This window comes from Hippopotamus amphibius, chromosome 7, assembly GCF_030028045.1.
Source record: "Hippopotamus amphibius kiboko isolate mHipAmp2 chromosome 7, mHipAmp2.hap2, whole genome shotgun sequence".
Taxonomy (NCBI): Eukaryota; Metazoa; Chordata; class Mammalia; order Artiodactyla; family Hippopotamidae; genus Hippopotamus; species Hippopotamus amphibius.
In genome coordinates this window covers 31362588-31381367 of record NC_080192.1, presented here as the reverse complement: position 1 = coordinate 31381367, position 18780 = coordinate 31362588, and the positions used below count along the sequence as shown (strand labels likewise).

The following is an 18780-nucleotide window of genomic DNA, read 5'->3' as shown; positions in this document are numbered from 1 at the left end:
CCCATATGCTGAAGTCCATCACACGTGCTAAATAAATTAAAGAATCATTTATTAAACCTCAAGTGGTTGTCGGTAGAATTTCCACATTTATTTAGCTTGACTGAAAGTTCAGAATGCCTGGTGCCCCCGTGATTCTTGGAGAGCTGCATAATTCAAGTGTATTATTATTATTATTAAATTCTCAGTTTATATCTTGGGTAACAGAAGGGTACACAACCATTTGTTTTATAACAGAACTCTGAAATTGATGCCATCTTTATAAATGACTATTTAAGCTATTGAATATTAATAGATATTTCTCTTTGGCAAGTATAACATTAGATTCAGTAGAATAATCTTACCATCTAAAAGTCAGATTTCTTTACGCTACTCTCCATCCATACAGAGTTGCACAGGAAAATTTCTTTGTAACTTTTGGATTAGAAAATTTAACAATATGAATGAGGATCTAAGCACCCTCCCCCATTTCCACTGATTATTTCATTGATTTCATGCTATTTCCTGGGTCCCCTTTTTCAGGGGCAAGAATGTGGAATTGCTAGAAGTATCCTTAAAGGAAACCTTGAAGGTCATTAGATCCCAGGCAATGAATGCCTTCATTCACCAAGGGCACTGCCCTCCTTTGCCTCCGGCCCTTTAACATCAGCAAGTTCCCCCAAAGGGCTTGCACTTTTACTTGGCCTGAGCAGGTCACATTTCTAAAATACTTAGCTGTCTCCAGTGTCCCTGGTCAACAGTACTGAGTCACTAACACCAAGGAGTTTCAGGCTAGTGTGCCCTCTTTCTAGTTGTCAATGGAATTATTCCACGTAATCCGATTTACACAGCCATTTAATCAAAGTAAGAAAGGAGATTACAAAGCTCACGTTTGTTTTGCAAAGCAAGGGTGCAAGGATCACCAATCCTACTGACTGACTCTCAAAGTGACTTGATAGTACATCGCCCCCCCTTTGGATTGTTGGTCATTAACCTGATCTGTCTCCAGTGATCTTGTTTAAATAGGAAGGGTTAGGCTCTTTTCCTGAACTAGAAGGTAGCGGTTTCTCCACCCAGATCTCACTACTGCCACTCATGTGAGCAGATGCTAGTATAACAAAGAATTGGTTCCCCACCCATGCTTATTATTCCACAAAGCAAAAAGCATGTACAAATCAAGCAATTACATTAAAACTTCTCTATTGCCAGTCTTTCTCATTTGCATTTCAACAGCCCACTGTGGTGACCCCAGGTGCTTTGCTTCTAAACTAAACTACTTGCCGAGAGGAACCTCTGCTGGGCTCCTCTCCGTCTAGGGCAGCTTCCCTAGAAACTACACAAACCTTTCTGCCAGGCCATGTCACTCTCCCCTGCCCTTTTCCACACGGGTGCAATGGGCTCGAGTCTTCCTACTCCCTTCAGAATGTTTACCATTCCCAGGTCTAGACATCTATTTAAAATATGACACTGTGCCATTAAATAAAGCATTTTCAGCACATTCTAAACTGAAGGTCTGTACAAACCCTTTCCCACCACTTCCACCCCTTCGACACATTTCAGGAATTGCAATCTCCGACAGAATCTCTGGGGGGTGAAAGGGCAGCCTTACCCAACCCGTGGCAGATACACAGAAAAATTCCTAAGGGGAGAAGTAAGAAGAGGTAAGACCTGCAATGGCGAAAAGAACCGTGGATGGGAGTACCGTGGCGGCCCTTTCTAAAGGACAAGCCAGATATCTGCTGCAAGGAAAAACAAACCAACCCTAACTGGACCCCTGTTCGGGGCTCTACCTACCGTGCTTCTGTATAGTGCACAATTTTGCAGCACTAGGAATTACCTCAATAACTACCATCAGAGGTGCCCATCAAAACACATATCCACACACAACTTTTTCTCTTCTGTGATGGAAGAAAGTGGGGGCAATGTGGAGGTATTACCCCATCTAGAGCTCTCTGGGGAGCTTGCCTAGAGCCGCAAACCTGGCAGACGCCGCGAGAGCCAAGTTTCCCCGGGCTGGCCGGGCAGGTTCTCCGCCCAGCCGAGCGCGGCCCCTAAGGAACTCGGGGTTGGCTTCGTTCCGGCGGCTGCACCCGCGTCCGCACGAGCCCGGCGCCACCCGGGGGCTGCACAAAAATCTGGCTGCGCGAGCGCTGGAGCGTGGCGCGTGGAGAGCGGTTGTGTAATCTCCCCGAAATCCACAGGAAAATGTCTCCGGTACCAAGACATGCCTTTCGGTAATAACTTCAACTCTCCGGCCAAGGAACAGATCCTCCCGACTGACAGCTTCCAACTTAGGGGCTGCGGCTTCAAACTTGACACCGACTGCCTCTCATCACTTTCACGCCTCCTCTCCCAGGCTCACCGCACGCCACGCCCGCCTCCCCCGCGCTCTCTCAGGCTTAGTCCGGCAGGCACAGCCCCAAACGCCCCGGCAGTCCCGGCCGGGACGCGCCGGCCTCCGGGCGCGATTTTCTTGGAGAACCGGAGAGCTCCCGGGCGCGCCCTACTCACTTGTGTCTTCTTCATAAGGAAAGGCAGCGCTGTGATCCAGCCCAGGCAGCGGTGTGGCAACTCCGTTTAGCTGTTCTGGAGCTCCAGCATATTGCACGAGCAGCGGCTGCAGATAGTCCACGCATTGGGTAGCCCGAGCGCAGCGCCCTCTCCAAGGCCCGTGCTTCGCGCGGCACTCCCGGTCCCGGCGCGAGGCGGCGAGTGAAGCCCGGGCCGGCGCGCCGCCAGCACTTTTATACAGCTCCCGCCCGCCTACTCCGGACACGCCTCCTTCCCTTCCGGAGCCCCGGGGGAGCGAGCCTCGGCTGGGGCACGCAGGGGAGACCCGGGAGGGCGGCCGGAGCACCACGAAGGCACCAGAAGTTGGACAAATCAAGCCAAGCGCGTTCCCTCTTCCGGGGGCTCGGTGCGCGCACGGCCGGGAGGCCACCAGGGCGCGAGGCCGCCGAGGGTGAAGCTGAACACCCTGCAGCCGCGGTTCGCGCTTCGCCAGGGGCGTGGAGAGTCCCTGATCGGCCTCTCAGCTGCGCCGGGGCTCACCTGGCACCGCCCGGGGACGGACGAAACCTCGCGCGCTGGGAAGGGCCCGGAGCTCCCTCTTTTATGTAGAGGCAGTGCGGGAGAGGTCACTGGGGGCACAGCAAAGAATTCACCCCGTCCTGCTCTAGGGAAAATTTTTTTAAATCTTAATTAGGATCTATATAGACAGGCCATTGTCTTATCCCTTCTGTTTTTTTTTTTTTTAAACAATTACTTTAGTGAATGAATATTTAATCATTGAAATAATTGTTGACTCGGGGTTGAATATTGCTAAGGGAGATGCTACTTCCAGAATGGTTTACTGCTGCTTCTTTAGAAATTAAGATGGAAAGAGAAGCAATAGGTTATTAAACGCGCAGGTCACCGACCCAGCCAGTTTTGAAACCTGTACTTTTTTTGTTGGAGGTTTTGGAGGCGGAAAGATAATGCAACAACAATAATAGCGAAAACCGTATGTGATGCACTTAATTATATACTAGGCGTCCTGCTAAATGCTTTGCAGAGATTATCTCATTAAATCTTTTCCACAAATCTATTGTATAGGTCCTGTCATTTTTATTCCCAGTCCACAGTTGATGAAACAGTCTCAGGTCAATTACCCCAAACCACAGCTAGGAAATGGCATAACTTAATTTGAATCGATAGCCCTGGTTATACAACTTTTTAAAAATACTTAAAACAAATATTGACTCTCCAAAACCCTTTTATATTTGCTCTTATAACTGGAGACCACTAAAAAGCATTTTATTCCTTTCTTTAAAGAAAATATTTACTAGACATTAACATCAATAATCTATAAGAATAATGTGTATGGTTAGGAATTAGGTACTTTAATGAGTAGGATTCCAAATTTGCCTTAATTGGTTCTTTTTTTAAAAAAACGAACATGCCAAACCTTTAACTATGAGAAACAAGAAACTAGGTAAAATTTGAAGCTCACTTGGTTAGTTTTCTATCACTGCTGTAACAAATAACCAAAATTTAAACTCTTTAAACAACACAAATTTATTATCTTACAGTTTGGAGGTCAGGAGTCCAAAGTGAATCTCCCTGGGTGAAATGTTGGCAGGGCTGTGTCCCTTATAGAAGCTCTAGAGGAGAATTCCTTTTCTTGCCTTTCCAGGCTTCTAGAAGCTATCCAGATTTTCTGGATCATAGCCTCCTTCCTCTTCAAAGTCAGTTATGGTGAGTTGAGTCCTCCACGGGACCCACGCTGACCTTCCCTTCTGCCCCCTTCCATTTCTAAGGGCCCTGTGATTACACTGGGCCCACCTGGATAATCCAAGCTATGCTCCCTAAATCAGCTGATCAGCATCATTAGTTCCATCTGCAATCTTCATTCCCCTTTGCAATTTAGCATAAAATATTCACAGGTTCCAGGGATTAGGACAGCGACCTCTTTGGGCATGGTGGGGGGGGGGGGGTGCGGGGAGGAGGGGCGGGCATTATCTGCCACACTCAATAGCAAACAAGTTCAGGGAGAACATGGAGTGGAAATGTGGACTTGTTATGTCACTATGCACCCTTCATCAAGGATTCCAAGTGGTGGCTACAGATCTCTGGCTAGGAGACTATCTCCCCCTCCATAGCTATGAAAAAAAAATGTTTGAAGAAAGACTGCAACCAAAGTTCAGAGTATTAAATAATTACTTTTACTTTCAATCAAAACAGTGCTACAAACCATTTTAAGCAGAAGTGGAAAGAAGTCTAAAAACAGAAGCAAATGCGACAGTATACAAAGATCATTTAACCAATGACTCCTCCCTGGTAATCCCAATCTTAACACAACCAGCCTTTAGGAGTACTTCTGGTCTGTCTGAATCTTCCAAAGAGTTGCATATATATTATGCACAAAGGAATTACACTCCTGAAATGTATCATTATGGTCTAATGGAAAGGGAAATGAGTTTGAGGAAGGTTGATTCTATTCAGACTCTTGTAGGCTCTATGACCCTGCTGCCAATCAGGGGTTTAGCAGTGTGGCATGCATAACTGTAAAGGTTCCCCAGGTGACTGTAGGTGCAACACTGATGAACGTCTTTATTTTATCAAATGAGTATAAATTAAAATGTGTATTTTTAAAATGTATACTATATACACACATGTATAACATATATATCATATCAAACAGATGATTCCAAATTGATTGTTGCTTAGAAAAAAAATTTTGAAGTCAATTTAAAAGCAGTTTAATGTATAACATTAAATAAATAAAACTGGTAGTAAAGGAAGGTATATATTGACAAAAATCATGACCTTGGTAGAATTACTGAAGCTTGGCAAACATCAATCTAACCATACTAATTTTATGAAACCAATAAGAAGGAATGGCCTAATAGGTTAGAACAGGTTTAAAGAAACCAGGGAGTAGACCTAGCAGAAATTCAACCCAATTTCTTTTCAATCAGCTGGATCAATCTCTGTACTCAATATACTAATCTCCTAGAGTGATTCACTCTCTTCTCTTCCCTTCCTCCCTCCTCCCCTTCTTCTCCCTCTCAGTTCTGTCTCCTCCTCCCACCTCCACAGCTCAATGGCTTTCTAGCTACACTAATATCATCACTGACTTTCTCATCCATAACTCTGTATCTGTTGTTTCCTTCAAACTGATGCACTACAGTTCTGCTGTATAATCATGATACTTGAAAGCAAATTAAGAGAATATAAAAGATACCAAAGAGATTAGGAGAACTAGCATGCATATCAAAGATTGTGGGCAAGCTCATCAGGAGGTCAGAAGTGGGTCAAAAAAACTAAGATCTTTCTTCAGGGTAGGCCTTTGAGAGGAGACAAAGGCCAGCAGCCAGTCCCTTAGCAGAAGAAAACCAGGAGCTACTTAAAAGTGAACAAGAGGTAGGGCTATGCCCCAAATGGATAGGAAGCATCAGGAATTTTTTCTTGTAGAATAGTAGGCTCCCATTATAGGGTGCAGGGAGTTCAACATTTGATATATTGGGAAGAAAGTCTGCCCATGAATATCTGGTCTTTACTTGCATACTTTCAGTGCTAGTTGGTCCATCATGCTGTTTTTGATTAATCTAATTGTTGGAAAGCTTTTTTTCTTTTGAGCTTTAACATTTGTTGTTTATGTTAAGAGATAGGTTTAATTTAGTAAGTAAATCTAGTAAGTCTTGTGCATATGAAACATCTCTTGTTCATTCACCTATTCTGGCTGCCCTCTGTTAGACACATCACTCTTTCATCACATAACTTCCTCTGCTGAGAACTGGTGGCTTGCCATTGCTCTTGGAAAAAAGCAAAGCAAAGACTTTAAGGCTTCCCGGGTCTGGCTCCTCACCGTCTCTCCAAAGTCAATTCATGCTGTGCTCCCTGCTCCAGAGGCAAGAAACATTTTCTGTTCTACAGAATTCCCTTGCATTTCAGAGCCTTTGCTTTTACTCTTCCTTCTGCCTCTGCATAGACCACTTAGCTCAACTCTCTCCTCTTTGCCTAGTAAATATTTTCTTATTCTTTAGATCTTAACTCAACATTGCCTATGTTCTCTTCCTCAGGCAAGTTTTCCCTAACCTCTGATTTGATCAATTCCCTCTTATTATAAACTCAAATATGAATTCCCTCCTTTGTAGCATTTATAAAACAGAGGCAGTTTAACATTTGTTTGTGTGACTATTTGATTAAAATCACTGATTGTAACTGTCCTCACTCATTATTTTATCTCCAATGTTTAGTACAATGAGCAGAATACAGTGAATCTCTTAAATATTGTTCTCATTCGTTTACTGATGCCAGACAGGAGGCAGGAATTGGACGAGGCCCATAGCTTATACAATGTCACCAATTTCTCACAACAATTATGTAAGGGAGATGATCTATGAAACACTTATGAAACACTTTCTGGTTAGTCCAGAAACACTACTTCCAAGGAATCAAGATCAAAGAGTGATTTTCCTGTTTGATAAATAAGGAAACTGAGGACCAATGAGGTTAAGTAATTTATTCAAGATCCCTCAATTGGTAGGTGTAAAAGGCATGAACTAATCCAGGGATATGGACTATATGGTTAGGATTTTTTATCTACTCAGCACCTCTCCTACTCTTCTTCCTCTGCAACTAGCAACCCCCTTTCTTTTGTAGAAATCACACAAGATGATCTCATGTCTTTCAGGAGGGATTGTCATTCACAAGCCTTTGCCTCCCCCTTTTCCCTTCACTGTAGGGGTGGGTTTAAGATTCAGGTCTGGCCAGTACCCCTGGTTGGTGAGGTATGGGTACATCACCTGAGGTAGGCCAGTCAGAAGCCACTGAGGTATTTTCCTGCTAAAGCTAATTGGAAAGATTACCTTCTTCCTATGGAGTTGTCACAAGCTACAAAAATGTGAAGCTTCCTTTATCCTATTGGTGTCTGGTTTGACCAGCCTTAAATATGATGAAAGATATCAGTTCATAGAGTACTCTTTGAAAAACCCAAAATTTCTTATATTCAGGGAATACCATCAAAATCATTTGTTTAGATTAGTTTTTTCTTGATTATAGAATAAAGATTAGAAAATATTGCCAAGGATAGTGAATATTTGGTCAGACATCTTTTCCCTTTACACTGTACTTAAGAATTAATCATGAACTCGAGGATGGAAGATGCCTTAGAAGACTGGGGCAGGGAGGGTGGCGGGGACTCGAGGGGGGGGGGAGTCAAGGAAGGGAGGGAATACGGGGATATGTGTATAAAAACAGATGATTGAACCTGGTGTACCCCCCAAAAAATAAAAAATAAAAAAAAATAAAAAAAGAATTAATCATGATCCAATTTAAAAACACCAGTAGATAATTACCTCCCTGAAAAAAAGTTAAGCCTATATTATATCAAATCAGATTTTTAAAAATTTTTTAACTCTTTTATGAAATCTAGAGATGTTTAAAACTAACTCAAAATGTTCAATTTAGTGTTATAAATATTGATCACATATCAAAAGGAATCTGGTTGTCGAAAAGAAAGGAATGTTCCCTGAAGATAATTATAATATAGATAGATCACTATCCTCTATTGATATCAAATAATCAAGAAGTTATTAGCCATCATGACCTACTGAAAAAGTGAGATTATCAAGAAATTCTAAAGGAATAAATTTATTTAAGCATCCTAGTAGGAACTTGAGTGAAAAGGAATTCAATGAATCTTAGAGAAAGAATTTCCTGGTACATTTAAAGCTATTAGTTCAACTTTGCAGAAATAACTCATTATTTATTCATTGATTAATTCATTTGACATATGTTTTTAATATTTCCAGTAATTATAACAAATATTTTTTTAAATTAATTTTTTAATTTTTTGGCTGTGTTGGGTCTTTGTTGCTGCACGCAGGCTTTCTCTTGTTGTAGTGAGCAGGGACTACTCTTCATTGCAGCGCACGGTCTTCTCATTGCAGTGGCTTTTCTTGTTTTGGAGCACGGGCTCTAGGCACGTGGGCTTCAGTAGTTGCAGTGCATGGACTTAGTTGCTCCGCCGCATGTGGGATCTTCCCGGACCAGGGATTGAACCCATGTTCCCTGCATTGGCAAGCAGATTCTAAACCACTGTGCAACTAGGGACGTCCCAAACAAATAATTTTTAATTATCTCCAATAATCTCCTCTAAAATGTATTATTCATTTCTATTATCACTGCCTCACTTCAGAGCTCACAATTTTCATTTAAACTATTTCAGCAGATTCACCAAATGTCATCCTGTCTCTGGTCTTTTTTTCTTCCTGTCCACTCCATCATCACTGCCAACATTACAGTAGCATCTATAAAAATCTAGGCCCAGAACCTCACTGTCTGTAAATGTATTCTGATTCTCCATACCTAGAGAATAAAATCCAAAGCGCCCCATGATCTGGCCACAATACATATTTGTAGCTCCCTAGAGTCATCAATTGTGCTAGCCACTTCCTTCCAACTAGCCATACCGGACTTCTCAACATTCTTCTCTTTGACACCTTTGTTCCTGTGTTCACATTGTTCCTTTAGCACGGAGTAGCCTTTTCTCTATTTTCTGCCTGAAATCTCCTTTTCATTATTCAAATCCTGGTTCAAATAACACTTCCTCTTTGAAGCAGAGTGGTTGCTCATTCCTTACAACCTTCATTAGGCTTACAATTAATGGGAAAGTTATTTTGTAATCCATGAGCCCTCATTCAGTGAAGGAGAGAAGGATACTTCTCAAAATGTGCTGAGTGAAAGAATAAAATGAGCTGTGGGAATCTGATGGGAATTCTAGTGAGAGAATATGCATATGGGAGCTTGATGAAAGTTAACTATATTTTCATGTTTTTTTTTGCTACTAAAAGTTTAACAAAAATTTTTTTACTCAAAATTTATTTTCTAATAAGTATAATTATTTCATTTAACTTATATAGATGTTTTTGTTTATCTTTTTCGAATCCTTACAGATTTCAGAAACTGAGTTATTTTGCAAACATAGGTTTTAAAACAAAGAGAACTTTGATAAAATGTGGTTTACACAGTTAATCTACAGATGAAGAACTGAGGCTACAGAGAGGCTGATTTGAATGAGAAGTAGAACACTCGTCTCCAGAAATGACTTATGAAACATTTTCTGGCTAGTCCGAAAACACTTCTTCTAAGGAATCAAGATCCAAGAGTAAGTATTCTACCCTTGTTTCTAGTAAAGAGTGATTATTAATAAGACAATGATTTTAAGATTATTTAGAGGGGAATTTGTAGAGAAGAGAAAAAGGTAGAATTGATTTTCTAAATAATATATATATTCTGGGAATATGCTTTTCTATATTCTATATTCCCAGAACTGTTGAACTGTTGAATATATATATACATTCGATATTTATATTAGATGGTCAAATACCATGAACTCTTACAACTTTTATATATTTTACTACAGGTCTCTCTTCTACATGACATTTAAAAATATATTACATAACTCTACGTTTTTGCATAATTTTCCTGGATATTAAGACTTTCATATATGTCTCATAATTTTTATGTGTATTAGATAATTTAGATTGATGTTTTTGTCAGTGATATTATCCTCTCCACTTATTTGGTTTTATAAGAGATTTGTGACTCCAACTGTGGCAGTGTTCTTTTCTACTATATACTTTTGAAATGTGTTCTCTAATGAATCATTTAAATGAGAAGTTTCTAGAGTATGGCTTATTTCCTAATTGACAAGTTTGTTCTATACAACTCTTGAATGGCACAGTTAATAAAGAGTATAGAGACATGGACAAATGCACTGGTACTTAGTAAAGCTCTAATGATGTCATGTGACTCCCCTAGTTATCTCTTCCTTTAAAAATTATAAACAGGGAATGGCAGAGAAGCTGTCATGTATTTGGAAATTTCCTCTTTCTTTATTCTTCTGGGGGGTGGTGGGTGAAAAGAATTTGACATTAAAGCAGCTAGGGAACAGATAAATTTTGCTATTGTAGGTTCCAAAATCTGAAATAAGCTTTGTAGACACTTTTTTTTTAGTGGATGTGCAATTTGCTTAGACAAGTAGCAGATTTTTTATGTCTTTCTCCAGAGTCATCAGACCATTTATCAAGTTTGGCTAAAAGACATTTGTTAACAAGGTACCTTATTGTCTATGTTTGCCCTCAGCTAGAAAATGACTATTTGCAATGACCCCATCTTCAGAGGTTTTGGGGATCTTGACCAGTTTTCAACCTAGTCGGAAAAGGCCTAGAGGGAAGAGATGGCTTTCAGAATTGAGAGATCCAAGCTTAGCATGACTAGAAGCCCTAGACATTGTCATCTTAGCCACATACACTAGACACCCTCACCCACCCTCCTTAAAAAAATTTTTTTTTCCGTTCAAATCTGTCATTTCATACTCTGGAGGCTCCATGGCAAATCCCCGTTACCAGCTTTCTTTTTCTGAAGATTACACCCAAGGTGAGACAGTAGATAAAAATAACGTAACCTGATCATTGGCATAATCACTGATTTTTAAATATGTTTTCTTTTTCATTTATAAAAAAATGCATACTTAAATTGAATTGATTATTGTTATATCTTTCATTTACCTTAAAATATGCAGTGTGGTATTGTGTGTGTGTTATTTGACTGAGGGTACATCCCAGGTGCTAAAAACATTCTATTCGAGATTTCAGTCCAGGGCTGGCCAGCTAGCTTTCAAATGAGAAGTTCCATGCTCTAGAGGATACTATTACAAGCACTTCTGTTATCCGTATCTATGCTATCTAAATCTAGCTTATTTCAACACTGATGTTAGAAATAGGTTAGAAATAAGAATATTGGATATTATTCATAAACAGCATACTATATGTCAAATAATTTTTCAGACGTAAAAATGGTGGCTTATGGGCCAACATCATTAATGTAAGAAGACCGTCTCATTGGTAAAATTGAAGCTCTTCAGGTTATGTGGACTGGCTAAAATTGTTCCGGAAGCATAGTCATGAACAGGGTATAATAGTTCAAGGAGGCCTGAAGCCTTTAGCAGTAGAAATGATGCTTAAGACTTGAGCCCTAATCAGACTGGTTTCAGCCATTGGGTGAGAGGATTTCTAATGATGTATTTGTTTTGAGTAAATATTTCATGTAAGATGTTAATGGGACACTTAACTGTATCAAGAGCCGGGACTTTATCAAGCTATAAAGAATATTTTGTGTGACCTGATTTATGTTTATTTGTCAATATATTGGTCTATATGTATCGCAGAATTTGGTCTGTGATTTGCTTTCAAAATAATCTCGTGGCCACATAATTTACCATAAAGAACCTAAGAGTTTTGCATATTGAATTGGCTTGAGGTCAGTTCATAATTGTTTATGGAGCACTTACCAAGTGATAAGTACTTTGTATACAATATTTAACCTTTATAGTAACTTCTGTAGTAACTGTTATTGCTGGTTTGGTTTTGGTAAACCATCTATGCATAGAGTGATGCCAATCATTGTTATTATTTAAAGAAAGAGAAGCAAGATGATCAAATCCACCTATGAGGTATGAACAACTACCTCTTTTACAGATGAAGAAACTGTAGCCACAGGGTAGTTAAGTGACTCCTCAAGGTCACACAGACAGCAAGTGGCCAATCTTGGATTTAACCTGTGCCTGAATGGCTCTGAAAGCCTATCCTTCTAACCATGATGTTTTACTGCGCCCCTTAATGATTTTTTCTTGTTAACAGAAGAATTTATGGGCTAAGAAGCGAGTTAAATATTTCTGACAGTACAGTATTTACATTGCAGAGTTTTCTCATGGGGTTCAATGGTAGAAAATAATTTGTCACATCTAGGGCATGCTGGGTAGCTATCAGGACTATAAGATAATTAGACACTTTTCAAAGCAGGACTCTCAGGGTGGAAAATGTCCTTAAGGATTTCGATTCAAATGACTGATTTCATGACAATGAAGGGCTCCAAAAGCAAAGCAATGTTCTTTTATGTAAAGTAAAGGAAATAGGCTAGCACTGAGTCTTTTCAGGGCAAACAGTGGAAGTTTAAGATTATCTGTGCTGATTTTTCCCCTAATCCACCTTATTGGGTTTCTGGTTACCCGACCTCAGTATAGCTTGTACAATATCATCTCTGTAACCTTTGTGTTTGTCGGCTTATCTTGATCAACTATCAGTGCAAAGTGAGAAGCTGCCTTTCATCTGGTTTCCAATGGTGCTAAGTAGGAAAAGAGAAACTAAAAAGTTTGCATTGAGCAGAAATAAAGTAGTAAAGGTATTAAAGCACTGACAGCGAACCTAAAGAATCTATTTGAAGAAGGAAGGCATCCTAGGGAGGAGTTCACTAAAGAATATCGACACCATAGGATGCTGTGAACAAAGAGGGTTGGGTAAAATCTTGATTATTTGCAGTGGCACAAAGTTTTCCTATTTGAACTTCAATAAAGAGTTTTTGTCAATTCATCTTTATGCTGAAGCTGTTCTCCTAAATCTAATGCATCAAAGATCTGGCATTGTTAAGGAAGATAATCCTTGAACTCTCAGCAATATAAGCAGAACCGGCAAGAAAAAAAAAAATAGAAAGTATGATGCTATATAAACCTTTCTCTCTGAAAAGAAAATAGAACAGGTTTGACTTTTGGAGACAAGCTAAATCAGGTAGAAGAGCAGACAGAGGCTTTGTAGCCAAGGAGGGAGGAAAAAGTGAACAAGGAAGTTGTAAAATTCAAAATGATTAATTTTACGACTGTGTATTAAATAAAAGGAGGAGGTATATTTTGTGTATCTAACACGCTTCCTTTTACACGGTGTGGTAGTGAAAAGAACATTGGCTTTGCAGTCAACAGACCTGGGATTAAACCCTGGCTTCAGCACTTTCTGCCTGGGAAATTTAGGGCAGATTCTTAAACCTCTCTGAGCCTCAGTTTCCACATAGGTTAAATGGATCTCCTAGTACCCATCTCCCAGAAGTGTTGGAGCCTATATCTGTCACTAAGCTTCTTTTGACTTAGAGCAACTCAACCTCTCTGAGCCTCAGAAGTTCCATCTGTAAAATGGGAATAGTCATGCTCTCTGGCTCCAATTTAGAACTTTTTTCCTGCACATGTAGATAAACCATACAGGACTGATGCTCTTGATGGTTTTTGCTCTGTCAAATCAGAATAAAGTTGCCTTCTAAAGATTAGACAGTAATACATTTCAAGTCCCTAGTTCATAGTAGCCAGGCAATAAGTGGTACACAATAGGCATCCAGTAAATGTTCGGAGTGCATCGTTAAATTCACATAAGATCTACTGGTGGCATTGGCTTACTCAATTTTTGTTTTCATAGAGAAAAATATATGCCATAGTAGACAACATATGAGAAAAAAATTTCCCATATTTAAATTGTGTTCTCCATTTTTCAAAGCATAATCATATTCTTGTGGAGAAGGACACATACCTCATACTCCCCATTTTCCAGAAAAGAAGGCTGGGATCCAGAGAAATTTAGTGATATTCACCAGAAATGGTGTGATCTAGCAGGGTCAGGGCCGGCATCTGGATTCTTGAATTCTGTCCCAGTGATCTTTCCATCACCCAGCATTCTCACTGTCCTGTGGTTCTGGTATTCCTTGCTAGAAATCCTCTGTTAGGGTAAATTGTAAGAGCAAGAGATAAGCAATGAAGATAGGCTTTCCTTCTATGAGTTCTCGATGCATTGTTATCCTTGGCTTATTGTTTCAGTTTTTTAGATGTAAAAAAGATAATGAATTCTCTGTAACATTTAGAGAAGAACAGAGAACACACTTTTGCTAAATTGAGTGGACTTGTGCCACTATCAGCTTCAAGCCTTGAACTGATTTCAGACCCTAGAAAGTTGAAAAATTAGCAAAATGTTTTGCCTTTTTTTTAAGATCAGAAATCAAATTAATCAACTCTAAGTAGCAAAGGAAAAATTAAATTTTTGACCAATAAATTGGAATACCAACAAAATTATTAAATTTTCTTTGAAACAGAAGTCTTTTTATCATACATGATTACCGACTACATATTGTTTAAAAGCATTGGGTTTATAAGAATAAACCCAAACTAACTTAGATTTTTTAAAATAGTTTATTTTCCCCAGTTAACTACTTTAATATTTGATAAAAAAATTTTTTCTTTGCAATATTAAAATACTTTTAGAAAGTAACAGAAATATAAAACGTGTAAATGTAATATATATTTTGGTTCAGTCCAACCGACAATAATTTAATTTGACCTATAATATTCATAGAGAACCTGTTTTCTAGGGCATGATGATGGCCCTAAGATAACACAGGTCTCTGTCTTTGAGGAATGCAGCTTCTGAGCTTTATGGTAATAAAAGCTTATAGTTGCCAACTTTTTTTATTTTAAGATATTTATTTATTTATTTATTTATTTATTTGGCTGTGCCTGGTCTTAGTTGTGGCACAAGGGATCTTTTAGTTGTGGCATGCAAATTCTTAGTTGTGGCATGTGTGATCTAATCCCCTGACCTGGATGGAACTAGGCCCCCTGCATTGGGAGGTGAAGTCTTAGATGCCAACTTTTGTTTAATCTCTTGTTATGTATTAGCCACTTTGCCAAGAGTTTTGCATATGTTTTCTTATTTAATCCTCCTACCTCAATCCTTTAGAGAGTGAGTTTTATTCGCCCCATTTTATAAATGAGGGAACAGTGTTTTAGATTTAGGAATTAATCCTAGGACACAGAGGTCATAAATGGTTTAATCTACTGACTTAATATGCTGACACAAATATACAGACACAAACCAACAAACTTACATAAGGAAACACAAATATAACTTCTATTTTTTTAAAAATCTATGAATACATTTTTCCTGTTTTAAATGAAACAAAAGGTGTTTGTTGCTGTTGTTTCTCCTGCTAGCTTATGCATATATAATGATTGTACAGGAGAAGCATCATCCTTGTGTAGAAAGGGCAAAGCATTTATAATCACACCGAGGAGTTCATTAGTCTCTCGTGACTATTACCTCAAGTCTCTAATGCTCTGATGCTAACGCTGCATTTGTTCATTTTTTTAAAAAGATCAATCAAAACCAAAAGGCTATTTAAACATAGGTTGCTTTCATACTAAAACTTCTCATTTTAAATGATATTTGTGTTTCTCCTAGGGAATTGTGGTAATAACATGCTTTGAATATACTCAGAACTGTCTTTTATTAAAGGATCTCCAACACACAAGGCCAGAGGACCTTAAACATGAGTGCCTGAAGAGCACAAGTGTAGGAGGGAAATTCAGGGAAACATGAGGCTTTTGGGTAGAAGTTTTTGGGTAGAAAACTCTTGACAGAATATTTAGAAAAATATTGAGAGAGATCAAATTCTGTTTATGCATTTAAATAGTAGAATAAGTGACTATGTTAGTTTACTAGGCTGCTATGATGAACTACCACAGACTGCGTGGCTTACACGACAGAAATTTATTTTCTCACGGTTTTGGAGGCGTCAAGTCCAAGGTCACAGTATCAGTGGGGTTGGTTTCTTCTGAAGCCTCTCTCTTTCCCTTGCAGATGGTTACCCTTTTGCTGTGTCCTCACATGGTTGTCCCTCTGTGCATCTGTGCCCTGGGTATCTCTTTGTGTGTCCAAATCTCTTCTTATTATAAGGGCATCAGTCAGATTAGATTAGAGTCTACCCTATTGGCCTCATTTTAATTTAATCACCTCTTTACAGCTCTCTTTCCAAATACAGTCACATTCTAGGTATCCAGGGGGTTAGGGCTTCAACATATCAATTTTGAGGGAACACAGTTGAGCTCATAACAGTGACCTTTAGCTGCAAAGAGCTGAGAGTTCTTTCAGATCTCGAATGTCATGCATTTTCTTCAAAATTTTCACTGCATATAAATTGACCACAATTTAGTCTGCTTCTATTTATTTATTAAAAATGACATTCCTGCTTTTCTACTTTACCCAGAGAGGGGTCCATAAGGCATTATTCTGGGTTCCCCTCAATGGTTAAATGGAAACATTCACAATGTCGGGAGCCCTTGAAGTCCTGCAAATGAAGGAGGGCAATGCCCTCAAATTCCTTGCAGCAGGAACCCACTTAGGTGGCACCAGCTTTGATCACCAAATAGAACAGTACATCTACGAAAGGAAAAGTGATGGTGTTACCTCATACACACAAAGAGAACCTGGGAGAAGCCTCTGCCGGCAGCTTGGACCATTGTTGCCACTGGAAACTGGGCTGATGTCAGTGTCACATCCTTCAAGAATATTGGCCAGCGAGCTGTGCTGAAGTTTGCTGCTGCCACTGGAGCCACTCCTATTGCCAGACATTTCTCTTCTGGAAACCTCCCTAACCAGATCCAGGCCGCCTTCCCAGAGCCGTGACTTTCAACTTTCCGGTGATTACTGATCCAGGGCTGATCTTGGAGGCTTCTTATGCTAACCGGCCTGCCATCACTGTGTCACAGTGACCCTCCTCTGCGCTGCGTGGACATCGCCATCCCTGAGCAACAACAAGAGAGCCCCCGCCCTGGGGAGTCTGCTGCGGTGGGTGTGGGACAGGAAGTTCTGCGCATGTGTGGCACCAGCTCCCATGAGCACCCGGGGGAGGTCAGCCTGATCTCTACTTTGCAGAAATGCTGAGTAGGCGCTGCTGAGAAGGCTGAGACCCGCAGGGAAGTTCAGGGTGCATGGACTGCTCCAGCTCCCGAATTTACTGCTAGTCGACCTGAGGTTGCAGATGGGTCTGCAGGTGCCCTCTGTGCCCATCCAGCAGTTCCTACTGAAGACTGCAGTGCTCAGCCCACCACTGGGGACCGGACTGCTGCTCCCACTGCTCAGGCCACCGAACGGGTAGGAACGACCACTGAGTGGTCTTAGGTGTTCTTCCACAGACTCTTAAACAGAAAATGGAAATAGATGACTGGTTTTTGGATACATTTGTACAGACTAAAATGAATTATGTGGGGTTGTACTGTGAGTTAAATATCATCCCAAGTATGTTGAATAAGAACCTCGCTGTTGTGGATTGTATTTTCCAAAAACTGCTACAAGTACATGTTCAATCCCATAGACCCTGGCAATGTCCCAGTCCAGAAGCGGAACCTATGGCTCTCCCCACTGCAACCCTCCTCTTTTAAAATTGGTGGCCTTTATGACTGCCTCAGTAAATGCCGCAGAAAAGACACTATGGGACTTCTGAAAACAGGTCATAAATGGTAACATGGCAGTTTGCTTAGTTAACTATTTTTAGGTGTGTTTTTCAAATATATGTTTGATTTTTTTAATGAGGCACATGGTTCAAAATTTTACTTAATTTCTTGAAAATGATTCATATAATCAGTATTTATGCTGCCACGTAAGACATCTGTTTGCCGTCCCATAAAGGATAACTGTCTGTTTTTATTGTGGAGATAACGTCTTATACATCGTGAATTATTCTGTCTATGGCCTTAAACTATGACATAGTGAAAAATTAATTAATAGTCTCAGGTTGGCTGTTATTAACCATCAATATTTTACTTCTCCAGACCAGTTTCCTCCTTTATTAAAAATAGGAGATTATACCAAACCAGTATTTTCCAGATTGTATGACCATGAAATTACCTAAGATTTATTATAATGTTTCTGGTCTCTCCTTGTGGAGGTTCAGTAGGTCTGCTCTGGACTCTTTTTTTTAACAAGACCCTGATATTACTCTTACGGTTAAGCAAGTTTTGGAGTAATTTCTAGTTGTTCAGTTTTTTATATAGGAAGATATCAAACTGAATAGAATTACATTTAATTTGTAATCATCATAAATAATGGGAGCAGGATGTTAATAATTTGAAGGAGTGTACAATGCCCAGATTTTGTACTTTTGAATTCCAAATGAGTCTTGTGTTATTTTGTCTATAGTTATATAATCCTAATTATTCTTTCTCATGGAGATATAAAAATTAATATTAATTGTAAGAGCCTTATCAACCATATACAGTTCCATCAAAAAATTTTACGTCACAATAAGATCTGTATTTTAGGAAAATAATACGGCAGCAGGATTTAGGAGAAATTGAAGGAAAGAGAAAAAATACATGTTTTCTGTTCCAAATTGTTTTTCCTTTCTGAAATGGTCACCTATGTTGCCAAAATATGCATACTTTTTTTTAAAATACTACTTGAAGATTTTATATTCAATTAGCATGTGTCTTCACTTCTAAGACTTTCTTGGGGCCACATTTTAGCACTCTAAAATTGGGCTGTGTACATCGGGATGCCCCAGGAGGGTAGGTAGTTATTAGAAATAGGATGGGTGGTTGAAGATCCAGTGACTGTACCATCCACCTGTAGACTCAGATTTACTCATGCTCTGAAGCCAGACCGTATTCTG

The 18780-nt window shown here is 39.7% G+C and overlaps 1 protein-coding gene and 1 pseudogene across 2 annotated transcripts in view; one reads left to right on the top strand and one right to left on the bottom strand.

The window, feature by feature from the left end:
• KITLG (KIT ligand) overlaps positions 1 to 2994 on the bottom strand; it is a 92114-nt gene extending 89120 nt beyond the window's left edge. The window contains exon 1 of one of the 2 annotated variants that reach the window (XM_057742877.1): positions 2488 to 2994. In XM_057742877.1, coding sequence (XP_057598860.1) covers positions 2488 to 2502 — 15 coding nt within the window. In that variant the 5' untranslated portion in view covers positions 2503 to 2994. The remainder of the gene's footprint in view (positions 1 to 2487) is intronic. The other variant, XM_057742876.1, reaches the window with a different exon arrangement.
• Positions 2995 to 16437: 13443 nt separating this feature from the next.
• Positions 16438 to 17291, top strand: LOC130857548 (40S ribosomal protein SA-like; annotated as a pseudogene).
• Positions 17292 to 18780: the final 1489 nt, after the last annotated feature.